Source organism: Mixophyes fleayi, chromosome 6, assembly GCF_038048845.1.
Source record: "Mixophyes fleayi isolate aMixFle1 chromosome 6, aMixFle1.hap1, whole genome shotgun sequence".
Classification (NCBI taxonomy): Eukaryota; Metazoa; Chordata; class Amphibia; order Anura; family Limnodynastidae; genus Mixophyes; species Mixophyes fleayi.
The window spans coordinates 19302439-19324168 of NC_134407.1; the positions used below are offsets into that span (position 1 = coordinate 19302439).

Here is a 21730-nt window from a genome sequence, read left to right on the forward strand (position 1 = left end):
TACCTCTCGTTTGCAGAAGAGAAAAAGAAAAGGAACAGTTGGATCGCTGTCATTTCAAACTGTTAATAAGCTCATTAACCATCTCAGTGGTAAATGGGGCTTATTGATGTGTGAGGCTAAGAGTGGGATTAGAGGTGGCTGAGCACGGCAACTAGTGCTAGACTGTAGGGTCCGTTCTGGGAGGAAGCAAAGACATGATGTAACGGCAAAACCGCAGATTTAGTAACATCAAACCGAGAAGTGACAGCACCTCCAAACACCAGATGGGTTCTTGTATAATCAGATTAGAAAAAAGACCGTTCAGCCGTGCAGGGCTCGTCATTTCCCAGCTCTGCGGTCTGATTTCTGCTTGCAGAAACAAGTCCTAGCAACGTAAGCCCATTGAGGTTTTACTTACCCATTCGACTTCGGCTAAGTCAATTCCAGCTTGGTCACCGCAGAATGGTTGTGCAATTGGTTTAAATGCTGGATATTGCTGCTGGGACTGTTACTGGCAGGGAACATGATGCTCAGGTTGGGATAATCACATTGTGCTGCGGAATCCTAACAACATTTATGTTTATCCTAATCACGAATGTAGTCTGTTATCTCTCTGTTAACTGGTTTGTCCGGTGGCTCCATATTAATTTCTGTGCACTAAGCAAAACCCCAGGGCTGAAGTAGTTTGTCGGGAGATGATTATATAGAATAGATGAGTCTTTACCAGCAGACAGACATAGTGTAGATGTAAGCAGAATATCATCTCTCCTATTAGTGTCCTCAGAGGGGTGTTTGACATTCACGATAATGTTTCTTGTGTGCATTAGGCCCATTATCCAATCTATACAGCCGCCTCCCTATGACACACTGAACAGCGGAATCATTTTGATCAATTTGTCTGTTACTATCTCCGATCTCAAAGTTAACTTTAAGAATGAATGCGTTGATTGTAAAAGCAATGTCTTTATGTCTGTCTAGGTCTTTACTGGATAATGTGTTTTTCTGTTATTGGGAGCACTACATCTATGCAATCTGTTATTTACATTTAAAAATGACCCCTGTCTCTTCCCATACTGCTCTTGACACTCACCTCATCATTAACTTGTTCAGCAGTGCTCCTCACAGTGACCGGAGGAGGAGACACATTAGTATGATAAAATCACTGAGTAAAAGCGTTTTTTCAATTTTTTGGAGGTTATTTTTGTATATATTTTATCTCTCTATAGTTACTTTTTTCCTTACTATAAATTAGCTGTAATGATTTTATTCAAAAGGTACTATATAATTTAATGTCAAATTTAAAAAAAAGATTTTTCTAGTTGGTCGCACAGCATAGGAATGCAAAAAAGAGGATCTCAGGGGCCACACCCCAAATTGAATGAGGATTTTTTTGGGGGGGATGACCCACAATTTTAAAACTCCTTGGGGGTAGATTTATCAAATCTTCTAAAAAGGGAGGTGTTGCCTATAGCAACCAATCAGATTCCAACTATCATATTTTAGAATGCAGGAAGTAAATGATAGGTAGAATCTGATTGGTTGCTATGCACAACACCTCGACTTTTATAATTTAGAAGGTTTCATAAATCTCCCCCCTGATATAGAGTCACAAGTCCATGCCTCACTAGGACATGGAGCTGTTCCTGCTTTGTCTATGTAGTCTGGTAATAAGAACACTATCACCAGGCTTCTGTGTTACGTTTTGTATGATATACGATATTGATTGTCATGACATTTGGTCTCGTGTTGGTAAAACGTTTTCTTACAATGTCTGTCACCTAAATTGGTTGTTATAACTGGTGATAGATTTACACCCTCTGCTCTGTAATGTATTTGTCTGCAAAGCAACAGTAGTGGTTGTTTAAAAGTAAAGTCTTAGCGGTCGATTCAGTTTCGTTTTTGCCTCGTGCGTTCTTTTGCCACGCAAATTGTAGGCAAATACAATCATGTGATGTGAGTTTGCTTAAACCGCTCATTTTTTTATGACGCCCTTAAGAGATGCGTGCAGTACATCTGTATGTATTGGACTAGATGAACCAATTGGGTATATTTTGCCATTTATTCCAGTGTTCGTTTCATACTAGCTCCGCTTCGATTTCTCCTGCAGGTACTTGGATCAGATAGAAGACTTGGAAGCTACAGATACGAAGGACCTCAAGTTAAACTATGGAATTGTCATTGATTGTGGCAGCAGCGGCTCTCGGGCCTTTGTGTACTTCTGGCCTCCGCATAACGGGAATCCGCACGACCTCCTCGACATTAAGCAAATGAGGGACCACACCAGCAAACCAGTGGTGAAAAAGATTAAACCAGGTATCTGCTCTGATTGAATAGTGTCTAAACATGTATAAACCCATGTGTGTGTAACCAATGACGATAACTCTCTTTGGTTTTGTAACGATTTGTGACAACCTGAGAAAGAAGCTTGTAAAGGAAGTGGGTGTATATTTTGCTGCCAGAGACAATGTACAGAGAAAGGGTAGTTTATTTGTAGAGAAAACATGATACAGATTCTCACCTACAGACAACTCTTTAGCCCTTGTAGGGGCTCATCAGTGTAGGGAAGAGCTTTGCCACTCAGCACATGAAGCGCTATAAAGCCCGCTTCACTGAATAAGGTTGGAGGAGCTTCAAGCTTCATGTTTCACTATATACCATCTATATACAAATAACCGTCATTTCATTTTAACCCTTGAAGTCAATATTTTACCCACTTTGGTTTTCTGAACATGATGTTGGCAAATTACGAGACTGTCAAGCACGTAGGTTGGCAGGACGGCACAGTGTGTGTAAGATTTGTGTTTTTACATCTAGTGTTTGTGTATTCAGAATGCATGTCAACTGGATGAAAACCAAGAATGGTATAAACAAACCCATTCACTGCCAGAGTGTTCTATGCTATAGCACTAGTGTACATATACAGAACAGCATTAATTGTACGGTATTAATTGTGAACACCATTAATTATGAATACCCATTTAATAAAAATACCCGTTTTAGGCTGTTTTTAAATGCCATTAATTTATAAATAAATAACCTGAACTGTGTTTTTGATTTACATGCAAGATCATAAAAAAGTTCAATATGTTTTGTTTCAGTAATGTGTGAAAAATTCATTTCTACTCTGTCATTATCTGCTGTATAATTGTTTGGGTATGTGCTGCCTCCTAGTGATGACTCTGTGTTATTGCAAAAAAGGAAGTAAGGCTGTGATTGTGCTCTGGAATTAAGTCGTTCTAAGGAAAATGAAGCTGCCGGCATGGCAGTGTTTGGAATGATAATATGCGGGTTTAACATTCTTTGCATATTGCGTAATGATTAAAAATATCTAATATAAAGATTAGAGAGCTGTCATGTCCCTAACTACTTGGATAGTCCCAGTTTCAAGCATTTGTTCACTTTCAGGTACCCTTATTGATGTGGGGGCATAATAACCATGTATATAGAATGGGGAGGTATTTGTTACACACATTCTATTATAGACTCTTGTTACATGGGCAGGTAGTAGAGGAATTGCCTGAAGCTGCACATAGTTGTTTTCAAAGTAACCAAACGCTCGGCACCATCTCTGTCTGTTTGTTGGTTATAATTCATGTTATTATTCTGTAGTGTTTTCTGTACATTGAAGGAGATTATAATACATTAGTTGTATTATAATCCTGTTTAGCTGTCGGGTTACAGTGATTGGTGAGACAGAGAGGGGGGTGATATAGGTGCGCATGTATAATTTTTTTTAGTACAGATTAGAAAAAAACCCAAACAAACCATTAATTGTTTGCTATGGGTTACAACACCTCTTTTGTACATTTACCTGCACCAGGTGTCATAAACGCCCCCTATAAGTCAACCCTCCCTCTATTATTTTAATATTATCCACTCCGCATATAAACCTGCCCAAGAGACTGTATTCTCTTTTTGCTAATTACGAGATGTGTACTAGTAAATGTAGACATAATACTTTAGGTTTCCCATAGTCCTGTAGGTTGTCTTGCTTGGTTTGATGTGTATATTATAACTATAAGACTTGCCACTATCGCCTTGCATCTGATTCTGCAGGTATCTCTACGTTGGCGCTGACACCAGAAAAGGCCAGCGATTACATGAACCCCCTGTTGAGGTTTGCAGCATCGTACATCCCCAAAAATAAGCACAAAGAGACCCCTATATACATCCTGTGCACAGCCGGCATGAGGGTTCTGCCGGAGAGGTGAGAGTTGTTCCTCATACACTTGTGTTGATTTTCAATTTATGACAAAGTTGTGACATCTTTTTGGGTAAAAAGTGATCTTGACATTAACCATAATTTTATTCAGTAGCTTTCATTGTTGCATCACAATAAACGGCATACACTTCCATCAGGATGACACCAGGAAACCGAACACTGACTAGACCTAATTCTCCTGTCTAGACACCGGCCACTGTCTGGCATCAGTCTCGCTGTTGAAATGCATAACACAGGCTTTTATACTTGAGACTCCTCCCACAGCCTTACCTTGATGGACAGGTGACACTCCCACCTGGTCCTAAGAGAAGGAGGTCTCTTCAGGTGCTCTGTTTGATTTGTCTCACTGCAGACACACCCAGTCAGCTGTAAAGAAACCTATCCAAAGCACCTCCGCCATGCAAGTTACACTTTATACTTTTACTTTGTCACACATCTTACACCTGTAAACCTTTAACCTAGGTGCACTGGTATATTAGTGTGTAATGTCTGCAGCCTTGCTCTGCAGACTGTCGGTGGAATAGTTAATTCCTCTCATAGAGGCCAGTGGCAAATTCCTCTCTTTGTCACACCAGGTAATGATGGAGGCTCGTATAACTAAATGTATATTAATAATGTGTAACTCTTAGCCAGCAGACTGCAATCCTTCAGGACCTGGTCAAGGACATTCCCCTGGAATTTGATTTCCTTTTCTCCGAGGCTCACGCTGAGGTCATCTCAGGAAAACAAGAAGGTATTACTATGACTGTAAAGATAGACGTATCTGAGACCTCTTGGGGCGTATTCAATTAAGTCCTGTAACTGTGTCAATACGCTACCGCAACATCGCGGATTTCTGGGTTGCGAACGGAAATCTGCGGTGTTGCAGTACCGCGGATTATCTTTGCGGGACGTTCTGCTGCGCAGCCGCGATGCCCAGAGCTAATTGAATATGCCCCCTTGTGTTCTATTCCCCACCATGTCCTTATCTGTGTGGAGTTTGTATGTTCTCCCCGTGTTTGCGTGGGTTTCCTCCAGGTGCTCTGGTTTCCTCCCACACTCCAAAAACATACTGGTAGGTTAATTGGTTGCTATTAGTCTTTCTTGGTCGGTGTGTGTGTGTGTGTGTGTGTGTGTGTTAGGGAAATTAGACTGTAAGCTCCAATGGGGCAGGGACTGATGTGAGTTCTATGTACAGCGCTGCGGCGCTATATAAATAGCAGCTGATGATGACCTGTCACAAAGTCCTTGCCGGACTATGAAACAATCCAACGGACCATATAAAACTAATGTACCAAGCTATAGGAGACCATGTTTGATCACAATCTTTTTTTTCTGCAGCTAAAGTCACTTTTTTTGCCTTTTCTTTGGTATACAGGTGTCTACTCGTGGATCAGTATTAATTCTGTCCTCGGGCGATTTGACCATTCCGTGGATGGTGAGTGTTTGTGGGTAAAGGGAGGGTTTCTTTATTGTTGTAGGGTTCAGTGATTCATATTTTCATATTTTTTATTGTAAAAACTTAATTTGATTAGTAACCTGACATTATTTAAGATGATGGTCTCTGCAATCTTTGTTGTATCGACCGTTGCTTAATCCAAGTTCTACATCTCATTGCAGTAAAAGAGCCCTTCTAGCTTTACAAAGCTCCGTTCTACAGTAATGCTTTGGAAATAGAGCCATTATAATGATGATACAGTTATGCTTTGTGCAAATCCTCCTGTAACTTGTATCTCCTGTGATTCTATAGAGGAAGATGCAGTGGTGGCAGTGACGCTGGGTACACAGGAGGAGGCCATAATCCGCAAGAGGACAGTGGGCATTCTAGATATGGGCGGAGGCTCCCTCCAGATTGCCTATGAGGTTCCAAAAACTATGACCTTCCCCTCTGCAGAGCATGTAAGTACATGTGTCACCTCTCATCCAGTGGTTGTGTGAGCATACATGGAGATTCTCAGATGCCTATTTCCTGGACCATTCCGGTCACTTTTCGTAGCTGATAGAATAAAAATATATTCCCTCTTGAAAGGAAAAATATGTTTGTTTTTTTGTAGCGATTCTGCGGTTTCTTAAATAGACCTCACACATTCTGATATTTCATACTGTGTTTGTGTTTTTGAAAAAACAAAAAAAAATGTGTTGTGATGTATTGCAGGGACCGCTGAGCGGAGGCCAGGGCTAGTGGGGACCGCTGAGCGGAGGCCAGGGCTAGTGGGGACCGCTGAGCGGAGGCCAGGGCTAGTGGGGACCGCTGAGCGGAGGCCAGGGCTAGTGGGGACCGCTGAGCGGAGGCCAGGGCTAGTAGTGGTAGTGAGGACCGCTGAGCGGAGGCCAGCGCTAGTAGTGGTAGTGGGGACCGCTGAGCGGAGGCCAGCGCTAGTAGTGGTAGTGGGGACCGCTGAGCGGAGGCCAGCGCTAGTAGTGGTAGTGGGGACCGCTGAGCGGAGGCCAGCGCTAGTAGTGGTAGTGGGGACCGCTGAGCGGAGGCCAGGGCTAGTAGTAGTGACCGCTGAGCGGAGGCCAGCGCTAGTAGTAGTGACCGCTGAGCGGAGGCCAGCGCTAGTGGGGGCCGCTGAGCGGAGGCCAGCGCTAGTGGGGGGCGCTGAGCGGAGGCCAGGGCTAGTGGGGACCGCTGAGCGGAGGCCAGCGCTAGTAGTGGTAGTGGGGACCGCTGAGCGGAGGCCAGCGCTAGTAGTGGTAGTGGGGACCGCTGAGCGGAGGCCAGCGCTAGTAGTGGTAGTGGGGACCGCTGAGCGGAGGCCAGCGCTAGTAGTGGTAGTGGGGACCGCTGAGCGGAGGCCAGGGCTAGTAGTAGTGACCGCTGAGCGGAGGCCAGGGCTAGTAGTAGTGACCGCTGAGCGGAGGCCAGCGCTAGTAGTAGTGACCGCTGAGCGGAGGCCAGCGCTAGTAGTGGTAGTGGGGACCGCTGAGCGGAGGCCAGCGCTAGTGGGGACCGCTGAGCGGAGGCCAGCGCTAGTGGGGACCGCTGAGCGGAGGCCAGCGCTAGTGGGGACCGCTGAGCGGAGGCCAGGGCTAGTAGTGGTAGTGGGGACCGCTGAGCGGAGGCCAGCGCTAGTGGTGGTAGTGGGGACCGCTGAGCGGAGGCCAGGGCTAGTAGTAGTGACCGCTGAGCGGAGGCCAGGGCTAGTAGTAGTGACCGCTGAGCGGAGGCCAGCGCTAGTAGTAGTGACCGCTGAGCGGAGGCCAGCGCTAGTAGTGGTAGTGGGGACCGCTGAGCGGAGGCCAGCGCTAGTAGTGGTAGTGGGGACCGCTGAGCGGAGGCCAGCGCTAGTAGTAGTGACCGCTGAGCAGAGGCCAGTACTTACCCCCAGTTCTTCTGTCTCCTGTCAGCTCTTCCATGGAAAAAAATGTCCCAGATGTGGACATGACTTTTTTTTCCATGTTTGGTTGCTGAATTTGGTCATTGGATGGGAAGAGGTGGCACCATCCAATCAGGGTTTACCCTGCAGTACGGGCTGTGTGAAGGCGCCATTCTGAGGAGGGATGCGTTGGGCCACTTTAGAGTGTTGAGTAACATTTGATTGTTTTATGCATTTCAGGAGGAAGTTGCAAAAACGTTGTTGGCCGAGTTCAACTTGGGTTGTGATCTTCAGCACACGGAGCACGTGTACCGGGTTTATGTCACAACATTCATGGGCTTTGGAGGAAACTTTGCACGTCAACGCTACGAAGACGTGGTGTTCAACCAGACTATGGCCAAGAACCGGTATATTGTGCAATGTGTGGGGAGTCTTTGGCTAATATATGTAAGTTACAACATCTGGCTCACAGCATTTTCTCATTCCTGTAGAGTTTCGGGAGGAAAGACAGGAATGGACCTCAGCACTCCGTACTTGGACCCCTGTCTACCCGTTGGACACACAGACATGATTCAGCGACTAGACAAGGACTTCCATATCCTGGGGAAAGGGAACTGGGACAGCTGCCGGCAGCTACTAGAACCACTATTGTCCAAATCTAATGACTCTCAGGCCTATCTGAACGGGGTGTACCAGCCAGTCATCGATTTTTCAAACAGCGAGTTTTATGGTTTTTCTGAGTATTATTACTGCACGGAGGATGTGCTTCGTATGGGGGGAATGTACAACAGCCACAAGTTTTCCAAAGCCGCCAAGGTACCGAACCCAGACACCACCTCTTCCTGAGCTTCATAGCTGTGCGATCAGTCCTTACATGTTGTTTTTCTGATCTTCCCACCAGGATTACTGTAGCATGCCTTGGACGTCATTAACCGAGCGCTTTAACAACGGTCTCTATTCTGCCCATGCTGACCTGCATCGGTTAAAGTAAGTAAAAATAGAGTGCCCACGTAGTAGCTGTCAAGTGGATTTGAGGTGAAATCGAAATTGTCAAAATCAGAGTGTTACAGAAAAAAATGAGGTTGGGGCAGTGTGAGCTAAAAGCAGCCAAAAATAGATGGATATTCACATATTCCCTGTTACTAAAGTCTTCTTTTTCACAAACACAAAAGTTTAGAAACTGCGTCATCCCTTAAAACATGCAAATTCTTCTTTATATTAACTGTCATTCCACAATTGCATTATTATTATTATTATTATTATTATTATTATTATTTAGTTTTGGCATACTTCTTAGCACTTTACAGTAGGGAACAAACACAGTAATAAAACAATACTGGGTATTAGCACAGACAGAGGGGTACGACGGCCCTGCTTGCAAGCTTACAATTTGAAATCAAATAGGAGGGTAAGTGCCACATACTACATGTTGGTCCAGCCAGATTGCAGTGGGAACGAGTGCTCTGGTTGGGATGTATGATCCCGTCGCACAGCAATGGTAGTTTGGGTGGTCAGTATAGAAGAGAATGAATGTAATCTTTCAGTGACCTATGTAGAAGTGCAGTAATCGAGTAGAGCACCCTGTGCAGGTTCTGAAGGTGGTTCAGGGATTTGGTAAGTTTGTCTGGCAAGGTGGGTTTTCAATGAAAGCTTGGGAGGGTTGGACGGTAGGTGGAAGTCTTGCTGGATGTAGCCTGTAATGAGTGAGTATGAATGACAAAGAGCAGAGTGAGCGACATGGGAGATGATATGAGAGTGAAGAGGTGTATATTGGTGTTACTAGTAGTAGTAGAAGTATATTAAATCAGATTCTCTAAAGTACAGTCAACCAATGTATGGACTGCCGCCGTACTACCAGAACATATAGCAGCAAAAATTTGTCTAAATGCTGCGTTCAAAATGGATTGTTAAAGTGAAATTCTGAGTAAATAAACAGTAAATTTATAAGAGTCTTTGGAATAGATGAATAATTTACAATGTTGATCTGTCACACTCCCCCTAATATAGTGTACTGCTACTTGTGGTGACAGAAAATGCGCTTTAGTGTAAGTACAGTGTGACAGATCAACACTGATGTTGCAGATTCCAGAGGATAAGAAATGAGGGAGCCAAGCTGGGAATTGTTGTGGAGGATGGTGGCTCCCTGCAACATGCAGAGAGAAGGGGATCCGAATAGTATATAATTCAACGAATGGAAACTTGAGTGGAGAACGTGAATATGCCATTGGGGGAAAGGAGGACATCACCCCCACCTACCTCCAGGTCTGGAGGTGTGGGTGAAGTGGAGGCCACCATGTGAAAGGGCTGCATGTAATTCAGTGTCCGATTGTGTGAGCCACGTTTCTGTTATTGCCAGAAGGTTGAGGTTGTTAGAGGTCAATGGATGGAAGTTAGTTTAACGCAAACAGAGGGTGCATTTAAGAGGGTACATTTAAAGGACTCTGAAAGTGATGTGAGAACGGTGATATTTTGAAGTTCGATAGATTTCTATAGTGTTTGAACCAGGATAAAGTGTATGGAATAGGTGTATGATTTAGTGATCTACTACTAACTGCAAGAAGCAGAAGGACTGAGAGGAAGAGAAGATGACTGTACAATAGTGGATCCAGGTCTGTTTGTGCCGACTGGCTGAGGATATTGTGATTAAGGAATGAAGTTCTGGGGTATTAGAGGGCGGGAGGGGGTAGATTAGTGAGGGTGCAGTTTGGCTAATGAGATGCGATTCTAAGGGAGATGAAGGATGTTTTCATCAAAGAATAATCCCATAGAGGGAAAGTAAGACTGATTGTGGGATTTAAGAGGGGTCTGTACAGAGCAGTGAGATGGGACATACAAGTTTTCAGATGTAACAGAAGCAAATTGTTGTTTGTGGACGTTGGTCGATGCTTGTTTAACTGTCAATTCCCATCGCTTAATAAAGGGAAACACAAATGCACCCACCCCCAGTAAATGCACCCCCCCCCAGGCTGACTTGCAAGCTGTACTGTGGCTTGTTTACAATTGTAGCCCATGAAAGTAAATCTGTCAGCTGATGAGATACATGTGCAGAGAGAGAGAGAGAGAGAGAGGGTGTGGGACATGAAGCTTGTTTAGGGTCTTGGTATTTGCATCACTGATCAAGAGATCACATAGGAATTAATGTCGGAGACAAGCCAGTACATAGATATAGCAGTCTTATGATCTTGTGGTTAATAGGGAATAATGCCATATTTGGAGATGAAGCAAATGGAAAGAGTTTAGTTTCAAATGCAAGGAGGCAGGTGGGCAGTATATAACACACATGTTGTGTTTAACTGTGAATTCCCATCACTTCTAAAATGTATCCATCCCAGCAAATGTCACATACCCAATAGTCTTCTTAGATCTCATCAGTGTAAGATATAGAACACTGGGTTCTGAAACTTCCCTGGACCTTCTAAATTTGTCATGTTTGCATCACATATCTTGTAATTAATATGACCACCTTCTCCTATACCTGTTCTGTACTATACAGAGTTGCTGTGTCCATATTTTAGTGTTGTTTGCAGCATTTTGTATGTTACTATATTGTACTGTACACTTGTACCATCAGCTATATCTGTTCTCCAGGTATCAGTGTTTTAAGTCGGCGTGGATGCATAAAGTTCTTCATGACGGCTTCCACTTTCCGCACGACTACCCAAACCTCAAGACCGCCCAGCTAGTATATGACAAGGAGGTCCAATGGACGCTTGGAGCAATGCTTTACAAAACCCGCTTTCTACCTCTCAGGTAACTACTGCTGACCTTGGGTATGGCACGTGCTCTTCATATCTAAAACTAATGTCACGCTAGAAGGTTTTGGTGAACAGACAGACAAGATTGGGTAAACATAAATGCCAATATCTGCTTTTGGTAAAAAGCACCAAATACCTAGAGAGAGACAACCCTAGCAGGACTATCCACCTTGTGTGTTGCCTTCTCTTCAAGACATTGGCCGTGCTGCTTTATTACCAGACCTTGGTTCAGGCTGATGGTTGGGTAACTCTGGACGATATATGTGGAAAGCTCCAGCGTGCCACAGTGTTTGAAATGGATCGTTTATGCTGTGTGTGGGCACAGTCCGGTAGAGCGTTCAGGGAGACGTATCTCCACAGGTTGTCTACCTCGGCATTATATGATATCATCTTATACTATAACATTACTAATGCTATAGTATGATATGAACTTGTACATTGCATATATATATTTCTAGCTAGGCTTATAGTCCACATGCTAACATAAGTGCTAGTGTATCTCTAGTATAAGTGATATTCATTGGAGTATTGTATGCAATTGCTTATTCTATAACTTTATTTGTAAAGTGTCATATGAGTGTGTCCTTACCTGTAGGCGAGTGTGAGCTTACCTGCAGATACCAGTGCAACTCTTTTACCGGTGGCCAGATTATGATGAAACAATGATAGCATATTTGATGTGGTTTATCAGTCATATGCTTTCAATCAGATGTAGGAATACTCTGTATTCAAGGAAAAGAAGTGTTCTAACATAAAACATGGACAAATCGGTGTTTCGCCCTTGATGATGATCCTGCCAGCTTGTGAATAGCTGTACGCTGCTTCGGTCCCACCTGTAGAACTGTAGAGATCATGGGATCCAATTGCCGATGTTGTAGTAATACAATGTGGCCACTGGTGGCACTGTTGTACTGGTATATATAGACTACATCAAATCAAGCATCACATTCATATGAATAAATACAAATAAACAAAACTGCTACGCCATTTAATGTCAACCAAAAAAATATCCTCAAGGCACTGGCAATTAATAACTATATTAGCAGCTGTCCCAAGGAGACTGCAATCCTCCTCAATATAACAAAATTACTATAAACCGTTTAGGACGACGCTCAATCTAGGTTAGTAATAGAATTTAAAAATAAACTCATGTCTGTGACAAATGCATTCAAATCCATATTTATCAATAAAATAATCATATAAGATTACAATAAAATCACCCTGCAGTGTTCTAAATATATTAAAAATTTCCTCTTATAGGAAAGCTATCAATTCTCCATATAGTAGTAAGTAGTAGTTTATACCATAGTCACACACTACATTGTTTGGAGCCAAAAGCAAATTTAACGAGGTGTTGAATTGTATTTAAAGGTATTAAATTCATCCGCATTTTGCTGCTCCTTCAGCGGCTTTAACAAAGAGAACAATGTCCATTAATACAGATGCCATGTTTCGGAAGAAGACTCCTATTCCATGCAAGTATATTTCTTGCAAAAATTGACTGGTATAAACTACTATATCAATTTTAGTAAATTTTAGCAAGAAATATACTTGGAATATGAGTCCTCTTCTGATCCATGGCATCTGTATTAATGGACAGTGACAAAGTGCTTTGATAGAGGCACTGAAGGAGCGGTGAAACGCGTTGGTAATTAACACCTTTAGGCACAATTCAATACCTTGTTAAATTTGATTTCGGCTCCAAACAATGCATTTTGTGACTCTGGTATAGACTACTTGTCTCTTAGGAGAATATTTATTACTGGTTAAACTGTGGAAGCTTGGGACTCCGTGTTCCGGAGAATACATCTGTAAAGAAATTGCAGGATTTTCACATTCCCTATCAGTTGTCACATTATTAATCCAAACATCTATAAAGATTTTATATATATAATTATATATATATATATATAATCTATTGGAGTATGTATTCTATATGGAGAATTGATTGTTTTCCTATAAGAGGTTGTTTTTAATTTATTTAGAACACTGAAGTGTGATTTTATTGCAAACTTTTATGATTGTTTTTTGTTTATTAATAAATGTATTTATCACAGACATGAAAATTTTTTAAAATTCTGTTAGTAACCTAGATCAAGCACTGTCCTAAACTGTTTATGGCTGTTTAATGTCAGAAGCAATATGAAGAAAAGCAGGTAATATTGTGTATTTTAAACATGAAAAAAAAATACAGAAAACCCTAGAACCACATAGGCTGGGACAGGGTTATTCCTCAATTTGTCTACTCGCGTTGGCTAAATTGGGCGACATCCTTCTGTTTGGCCCGTCGGTCGGGCATCTGGATAACTTCTGGCTCCATTATAGCCTCAGTTAGTGGCATTGGAAGGTGACCGCCCCCTACAGGCTGATTTCCGGTTAGCTTCTAATTTTTGCTATGCCTGATAGTGATCCTAACTGTTTTGATTGGATCATCATTGAGCTTCTACATCATTTTTGGCCCACGCTTGCTGTGATGCCAGGCCAGTTGCCCAATGTCGGCTGTGATATGTAACCTTAATTCCTGAAAGCAGCTGCCATATCCGTACAATGTCCCTGTCATGTTGTAATGGATCCTTGCTTACTCTATTATTCCATGTTGCAGGGATATTCGCCAGGAGAACTCTCGTCCTGCCCACGTGAGCTGGTTCAGGTTCTCGTTCGTCTACAACCACTATCTGTTCCTGGCCTGTATTCTGGTGGTGCTGCTGTCCATCGTCCTGTACATTCTCAGGCTGAGGCGTATACACAGGAGACAGACCCGGGCCTCTGCTCTGGACTTAGTACTGATGGAGGAAGGCGTGCACGTGATAACAGAACCTGGGATCCCCAGATAACACCTCTTACTGCCGATCCATCGCCTATTGTTGGATTCTTTTAGACACTATAAATATGCATATCGTTTTAAAAATGGTTTTAAATTAAAACACATTTGTTTTTCCCTTTTTCCTGATAATATTGAAGGACTCCTCTCTTGTGAACATTGGATGTCCTGGTCCCAGTGTGATGTCAGGAAGCTGCCCGCAAGCCCCAATTGGTGTCATGCATCCAGATATGGGAATAGCCTCTGATTCCTCCATAGAAGGGATTATGCTCAACACAAAAACGTCGCTGTAGTGGAGGCAGCCATTTTTTAAAAGCTGTTCAATTCTTAAATGTAATAATTGACTAAGAACGAGTGACATCGCTGAGGCACGAGCCACCAAGCACCTCCTGGGTCAGTGCTGTCACGCAGCGAATAGAAAAGGCTGCATACTCCTTGCCTATTTCTATAGCCCACAGAATGACTGCCTGCACCGTGTGTTTGTAACAGGTAGAACTGATCTCTCCTATTTCTGCCTTGAGGCAGTCGTTTACATATAGGGCTCGGGTTTTAAGGGCCAACATTGTTTCTCGGCATTCCAACTATCATTATGTTTCTTTAGAAGCTAATAAAACAGTGATTTGCGGCAGAACCCCCTAAAGCTGCTTATTACGTCACCATAAATGTGTCACGAGTGCAGACAAGCCAACGCTCAAGAGAATTTGATGATTAATTGGTTAATGCATTATTTATCTTTAAGGAAACTCCATTAAAACATGGCCCCTGTGAATTGAATATTGCTGTTTTATATGTGAATGTATAGTTTTGTTTAAATTTTTAGTGGCTAGATGACTTCTTTTCACTAAACACCGTGACCCCTGAAACTAGAGTATGTGTGATACAGTGTAGCTAAAACCATGCTTAGTGGACTGTGATAGAAAAAAAAAACCCAAAAGTCTGCACATTCCATAATAACATGATGAAAACCATAATTTGTTCATTTTTTTCTTTACTAAGAGACGTGATTGATGATTCTGTGTGAGACTTGTTACATTCCGTAAAACAAAACATTTTCTTCCCAAACCGGAAATGTGAAACAAAGGGCGTTGTTGTTTTGTGATTGTCTTCTCTGATGTCTGTATTATTGTTGCTATTTGATGCACACTTTGTATGTGTTACTTGCAGACTTAACCAATTCCAGAGCATGTGGTTGACCACTATGCCTTCCTCACGATGTCACTTGTCATAGTGAACCGATTGCTGACTGTGGATTTTCATCCCTCAGAACTGTTGTTAATTCCTATAGAATTGATGGGCTCAATCCTCCTGAATATATCTCAGCCCATCATATGCTGAAGCTGCTGTTACACATACTGCCACTAGGGGGCGCAGCTGGGAAGTGCTATTGCCCATGCACACTGAAGAGGTGCTGCCGATTTATAACCCTTACCCTTGTTTTATAGTACACAATTCAAACGGTTCACTTCAGGTTTAGCCTGGTTTATCTACATCTGTTTAAGGCATTGCTACTCAGGAACAGTGTTATTCAACGTGGACTAACTAAAACTATTGACAGCATTGAACGTAACTAGAGCCTTGTCTAAATGCAAAAAAACTAAATTATTTTGTTAATTTTCAGAAAATACAGCTACAATTACCATTTTTCTTTTCATGGTTTTCGAAGTTAAAAAATACTGGAACGTTTTGTCACACTATATCAGCACCATATTTATAAATACATTCCCCATTCTGTCCATTTATCATTATAAACTTCAGGGTCAGCAGTTAATCGCTAAAGATGAGTCGACTTCCATGATAAAGTAATGCTGTGTTTTATAGTATGCAGTCATTTATCAGACAGGCCACAAATGTTTACAAACCTAAAACCCCTCTTTACCTCTGTCTGTCTGTTGCAAGGAACTTGTGTGCTGGGAGTCAGTGATGCGTTAATGCTTTCAGTGAGCAGATAATCATGTTTAGACTGGACTGTGCTCTACAGTAACCATATGACTGGTCATGTCAACGTCTTTTATGCATTTCTGTACAACCTGCCTACTCATCTGTTCACACCTCACATTCCTCCTCTGTTGTGTGCACGCTGTGAACAGGGCCAGCTGTGAAAGACAAGGAACTATATTCTCTGCATACATTTCATGTTATGTCAACTGTCATCTTTTGACTATTTGTCAGTAAAACAACAATCTGATTTCTCATCCTCTCTCTGTCTGATTCTGTTACACAATATTACCATTATTTATCCCATGACCAATATAATCTAGATATGAAAGGTCTACACCAGTAGTGGGGAGCCTGACATTTTGGGGGACGTAGGGGGTGGCTCTCTTACCATCAAACGAGCCGCACGTAACCTTAATCCCAATAATAAGTTAAAACATTTAATCAAAGAGACACCCATCTGTAAGAACAGATCAGGCATTTTATACATGGGTTACAGGTGATAAACAGATCTGACACTGTAGGAAGGAGCTGGTCCATCATTGGTCTACACCAGGCCTGTCCAACCTGCGGCCCTCCAGGTGTTGTGAAACTACAAGTCCCAGCATGCCCTTCCAGCTATCAACTGGTTGTCTACTGGCAAAGGCCTAGTCTACACCTTGCCGAGTGCTCCAGTAGTTTCTAAACCATTTCCCTCCTCCATTTATACAATACAGGGAACAGAGGGATCACCAATAAATTTAACACATGAAATCAAACACTGTTTAATGCAATAAGAATTTCTACAAACAATACAGACATCCACTAATTTATTGCACAGCCCATAAATACTTTCACAAATAAATAAGTTAAATGCATTACATGGTAGATAAGTCATGAGCATTGCACAAGAGTTAATTATCTACCACGGCAACCAATTGTTCCAGCTCTAAACTATATGTTGTGTACATTCGCAAAGTCTGGATTCCTACAATGCCAAAGGTAATCTGTTTGTTGTTGCACATAATACAAGCTTTTAAAACTGCAGTGTAGGTTCCCAGGGACTGGTGATGTCCCCAGTTATTTCACTGATACAATCTCCAATTGTTAATATCACCAACCTCTGCTTTGATCTAGTTACTAATGTATCAACGATCAATATGTAATCCATATCCTATATACACACACGTTTTTCTAAATCACATAATATTACTGATCACAACAAACTGAATTTAGCAGTTTGAATCAACTGAGCCCTAAGAACCAAATGTTTATTGTATCCTATATAAACATTTACAGTGGGGTGCATATAACATTTTTACTATACATATCTTGTACATACAGAACATATAACTTAAAAGTCTATACAAGTCCCATGACACAGTCCACACTGGAGCAATGTCTATGTAACCAAATCATACAATACATCTATAACAGGGATCTATCATTTTTAGTTTGGATGGAATTGGTTTCTTCAGGTTGGTCAATGTGTACAGGAATTAATAGTATTTTCTTGTGGTTCAAGTGACATTGTAGTGCAGGAGGGAAGGCGAGGACACAACACATCTAGGGATTATCTACAATGAGAAGAATGTATACATTACTGAAATTATTGCTTTTCCAGTTAGTCATTTAAATTGCTATTGCTGGCAATATTCTGTTGTATTAAAAGGCCATGTCTTTTAATGAACTCTTAATATCAGAAAAGTAGTATATATGCTACGTAAAAGGGAAACTTCAAAAAAAACCAAAAAACAGAATTCCCCATCTCCCAACTAGTAGTCCCCACTGCTTAGAAAGAGATACTGACCTCCTTGAAACTAATGATTTTCCAGGCCCAACAGCTTGGTGCTGCTCTTATTCTGTACCTCCTCTCTCTGCACCCCACCCGCTGCTGCTCTTATTCTGTACCTCCTCTCTCTGCACCCCACCCGCTGCTGCTCTTATTCTGTACCTCCTCTCTCTGCACCCCACCCGCTGCTGCTCTTATTCTGTACCTCCTCTCTCTGCACCCCACCCGCTGCTGCTCTTATTCTGTACCTCCTCTCTCTGCACCCCACCCGCTGCTGCTCTTATTCTGTACCTCCTCTCTCTGCACCCCACCCGCTGCTGCTCTTATTCTGTACCTCCTCTCTCTGCACCCCACCCGCTGCTGCTCTTATTCTGTACCTCCTCTCTCTGCACCCCACCCGCTGCTGCTCTTATTCTGTACCTCCTCTCTCTGCACCCCACCCGCTGCTGCTCTTATTCTGTACCTCCTCTCTCTGCACCCCACCCGCTGCTGCTCTTATTCTGTACCTCCTCTCTCTGCACCCCACCCGCTGCTGCTCTTATTCTGTACCTCCTCTCTCTGCACCCCACCCGCTGCTGCTCTTATTCTGTACCTCCTCTCTCTGCACCCCACCCGCTGCTGCTCTTATTCTGTACCTCCTCTCTCTGCACCCCACCCGCTGCTGCTCTTATTCTGTACCTCCTCTCTCTGCACCCCACCCGCTGCTGCTCTTATTCTGTACCTCTTCTCACTACAGCAAAACTTCTGCTGGATTTGTGCAGCTCTCCTCCCTGCACACCTCTATACAGCCAGACTAAACCAAACCACAAATCCATTAAAACTAAACTAATATTATTTTAATGAAAAAATTAAGTCTACAATGAATCTATATGACTAACACTAAACTTGTAGACCAAATAGGTTAGAAGGATAGTTTCTTTATAACATTCTACAAGCCATTACAGTTATCTTAGCTGTCTTGTGGCCACTCACTTATGAGCATTTTGCAGCTCTATGGTAACATCCACAAGAAGTATCAATTATTCTGATGCTCTCAAGGAATTCACTCATTTTTGCTTGCATCTCATAGTGGTGCAATCAAATATTAAGCAATATTACTGGTTTTCGTGAATAAACGATGCGTAGAACTATAGAACCTCGCGGCTCACTCAATCACCACCTTAGAAATACCGCTCTCTCCAGAAATAATTAACTCTTGTTTAGTTTGATTGGAAAACCGTTGAGAGAAATTGGGGAGGATAGAGATAAACACAGATAGCAATAAAATGCTCGACAAGTGGACCACGAGTCTGCACAAGCCCTTAGGGGCCAATTCCACATTATTCTAGGAATAACGCTGCCTGTGCACTATTACAGTTACTGTTGTAAACGTGCGCAGTATTACTATTAGTGCATTAATTTTAAAGCTGATTTTGCAAAAAAACCTGGTTAAAGTTACTGTATTAATGGGAATACAATTAGCACCACGTTATTCAGTGGCACACGGATGGGGGGTTTCTGAGTCTCCAGAAACCCCCCCCCTGCGCTAACTAAGTGCCCACCATAGCAGCACTGTACTATACAGCAGCCGCGGCGCTGTCAAAGAAGCATCCGACCCTGTTATTCCTACACTAACGTGGCTGAATTGAATCAGCCCCTTAGAATGAGACGCTCACCAGTCCATAAGCTGTAGGTACCAATTTGATCTGGAACACCCACTGTTGGGTCAGAGGTACCTGTGGACAGTAATAGTAACAGTGGCCATTTAATAGCTTACCTTGACTAATTAATGTTCCTGCTCGTTCATTCCCATACAAAGCGCACATACCAAATGGTGTCATTTTTCAACTGGGGTCCAAACAGGGGATTCACTTGTGATAAGATGGTGATCAGCCAGCTATTAGAGATAGGAGGCGAAACCATATTACAAAATAAAACCTTTAGCAGGTGACCATTCATGTAATTTGTTACAAAGCACCTATTCCCCAAGCCTGGTGGATATTATAGAACATTATGGACATTAGTATTGTGGGAAGGGTCACAACCATAAACTTCTTAAAATGGTAAATATTGTGCTAAATTTGACCAAACCAATATTGTACAAAATGATCGCAAATCCTTTACAATGGCACATAAGACAAAACAAGTGAGCGTCTTGCCCAGATCACCAGTGGGGATCCACTCAAGACCTATGTTGTTCTTTAGAATAAGAGTGAGACCCAACTGGATAACATGCAATATTTTCTATAACCAGTGATTCAGTAGGTGAAGCAGTCACTGATTACTACACATGTAGCCAGGGGCAAACTGGCCTTGGTGGCAGGGGGAGAATCTGCCCCCTGCGTCGGTCCCATAGTGGGCTACCTTTGGCTAGGTCACCTACATCCCCCCCCCCTTTAAAATCTTCCCAATTGACTGCCAAGTAGAGTCTTGTCCACTGGGCTAAAGTTTTCCAGCCCTCCCCTACATGTCGCCAATTGGGCAGATTCCAAATAAGTGGATAGTCCTAAAGGACTGAACGGTACAGGATTTCTCAAGAGGGAGGATGACGTTACAAATTGTTATGCCTTGGAAAACATCTATAACTTCTGAAGTGAATGGACCTGTCTAAACAGAATATATTTATAGCCAGAAAGATATATTGGAAGGATGAGTTTCCAGAGGGGGAACCCCAACAGTCTTACACAGCAGGTGGATTACTTCTTTTAAAATCACACACTTAAACGGTGTGATCTGGCCATTTCATTTGATCAATCCTTATATAAGCCAGTTTGTCCAGGTTATATAGATATCACGCAACTGTGTAGATTTCTACGATGTTAGAGAACACCTGGGTTGATCAGTGGACATGCAATGTAATGATTACCCCACTCCCACTGTCCGATTGGTTACTATGGGCTCAGAGCAGATTTGCACCTTGGTGAGATGTCAGTAACTAGCCCTTATAGATATATTGCTGTAAGAAGATAGAACCACTGAAATCTGATGAGGGCATCAGATAGCTGTGTTCTGTTTGCAGTAGGATACATTGTAGGTGTAGATCTGTTTCCTCTAAACCATACCAATATTCACACATAAGGAGTGCAGATTATGAATGAATATATATATATATATATATATATATATATATATATACACACACACACACACACACACACACACACAAAACTAGCTGTTTAAATCATTGTTCCAACATAATAGATACTCACAAGAGATAGCAGCAGACAGCTGAGGTTACCAGCATAGTTATAATGACCCTGAAAAAGAGAAATATAATGGGTTATTGAACGCTGAAGATTGTTCTGTCTATCTGAAAATAAAAATGTAACTGCAAGCAAGTTGATCGTGGTGATGGAGCATACAATACATACAGCATGAAGATAGCAGTCTGCTGCCCCTGTAAGAGGATCATCACTGTTCATAAGACAGTGCAGCTCTGTTACATAGAGTACTACACCCTTAAAATGTAGTCTAGACAAGCTCTGCTGTAGAATCTCCTTTGAAGCAGATGATATACCCCAGCATGACAATTCGTGTGTGTGGAACTACTAAGCATCCTCCGCCAGCCATCTAGTATTGCAAGCATGCTTAGACTCGTAGTTCCACAGCAGCTGGAGAGCTGACAGACACAAACCGATTGAGGTTCTGCAACAGCACAAGTCTTCATCCCCAGTAATATATACAGGACAAATCTTACCCTCGGTTGGGGCCTTTCGGGACGAACCAGGGCGCCGCGATGCCAATAATGCCCCAGAAGGTGGTGAAGATAATCATAGGCACAGTAAAGGAGTGCGCCGTCATATTGATGCAGAATCTCTATATAGAACCTTCAGGCAACAATGTATCACTAATGTATCATCAAAGCATCCGCTCCTTCCTCCAGCTGTCAGATTCACCTCCCCGATCTATGCAGCTGCTTCCTCCTAACTACTCTCACATTTTATTGGCTGCTAGTCTTCTCGAGCCTAA

The 21730-nt window shown here is 42.5% G+C and overlaps 2 protein-coding genes across 2 annotated transcripts in view; one reads left to right on the forward strand and one right to left on the reverse strand.

The window, feature by feature from the left end:
- Positions 1-16268, forward strand: part of ENTPD7 (ectonucleoside triphosphate diphosphohydrolase 7) — a 28413-nt gene extending 12145 nt beyond the window's left edge. Inside the window, exons 4-13 of the mRNA XM_075215957.1 lie at positions 2087-2292; positions 4036-4186; positions 4831-4934; positions 5559-5618; positions 5931-6079; positions 7741-7907; positions 7992-8316; positions 8402-8487; positions 11089-11250; positions 13858-16268. Of these exons, the coding sequence (XP_075072058.1) occupies positions 2087-2292; positions 4036-4186; positions 4831-4934; positions 5559-5618; positions 5931-6079; positions 7741-7907; positions 7992-8316; positions 8402-8487; positions 11089-11250; positions 13858-14089 (1642 nt within the window). The 3' untranslated portion in view covers positions 14090-16268. The remainder of the gene's footprint in view (positions 1-2086; positions 2293-4035; positions 4187-4830; positions 4935-5558; positions 5619-5930; positions 6080-7740; positions 7908-7991; positions 8317-8401; positions 8488-11088; positions 11251-13857) is intronic.
- A 482-nt stretch (positions 16269-16750) lies between these two features.
- Positions 16751-21691, reverse strand: LOC142160898 (V-type proton ATPase subunit e 2). The gene is made up of 4 exons (XM_075215958.1): positions 21459-21691; positions 20971-21018; positions 19539-19658; positions 16751-17567 (listed from the first exon to the last, which is right to left on the reverse strand). The coding sequence occupies exons 1-3, from the start codon at positions 21560-21562 to the stop codon at positions 19565-19567; spliced, it is 246 nt and encodes an 81-aa protein (XP_075072059.1). The 5' UTR covers positions 21563-21691; the 3' UTR covers positions 16751-17567; positions 19539-19564.
- Between the last annotated feature and the right edge of the window lie 39 nt (positions 21692-21730).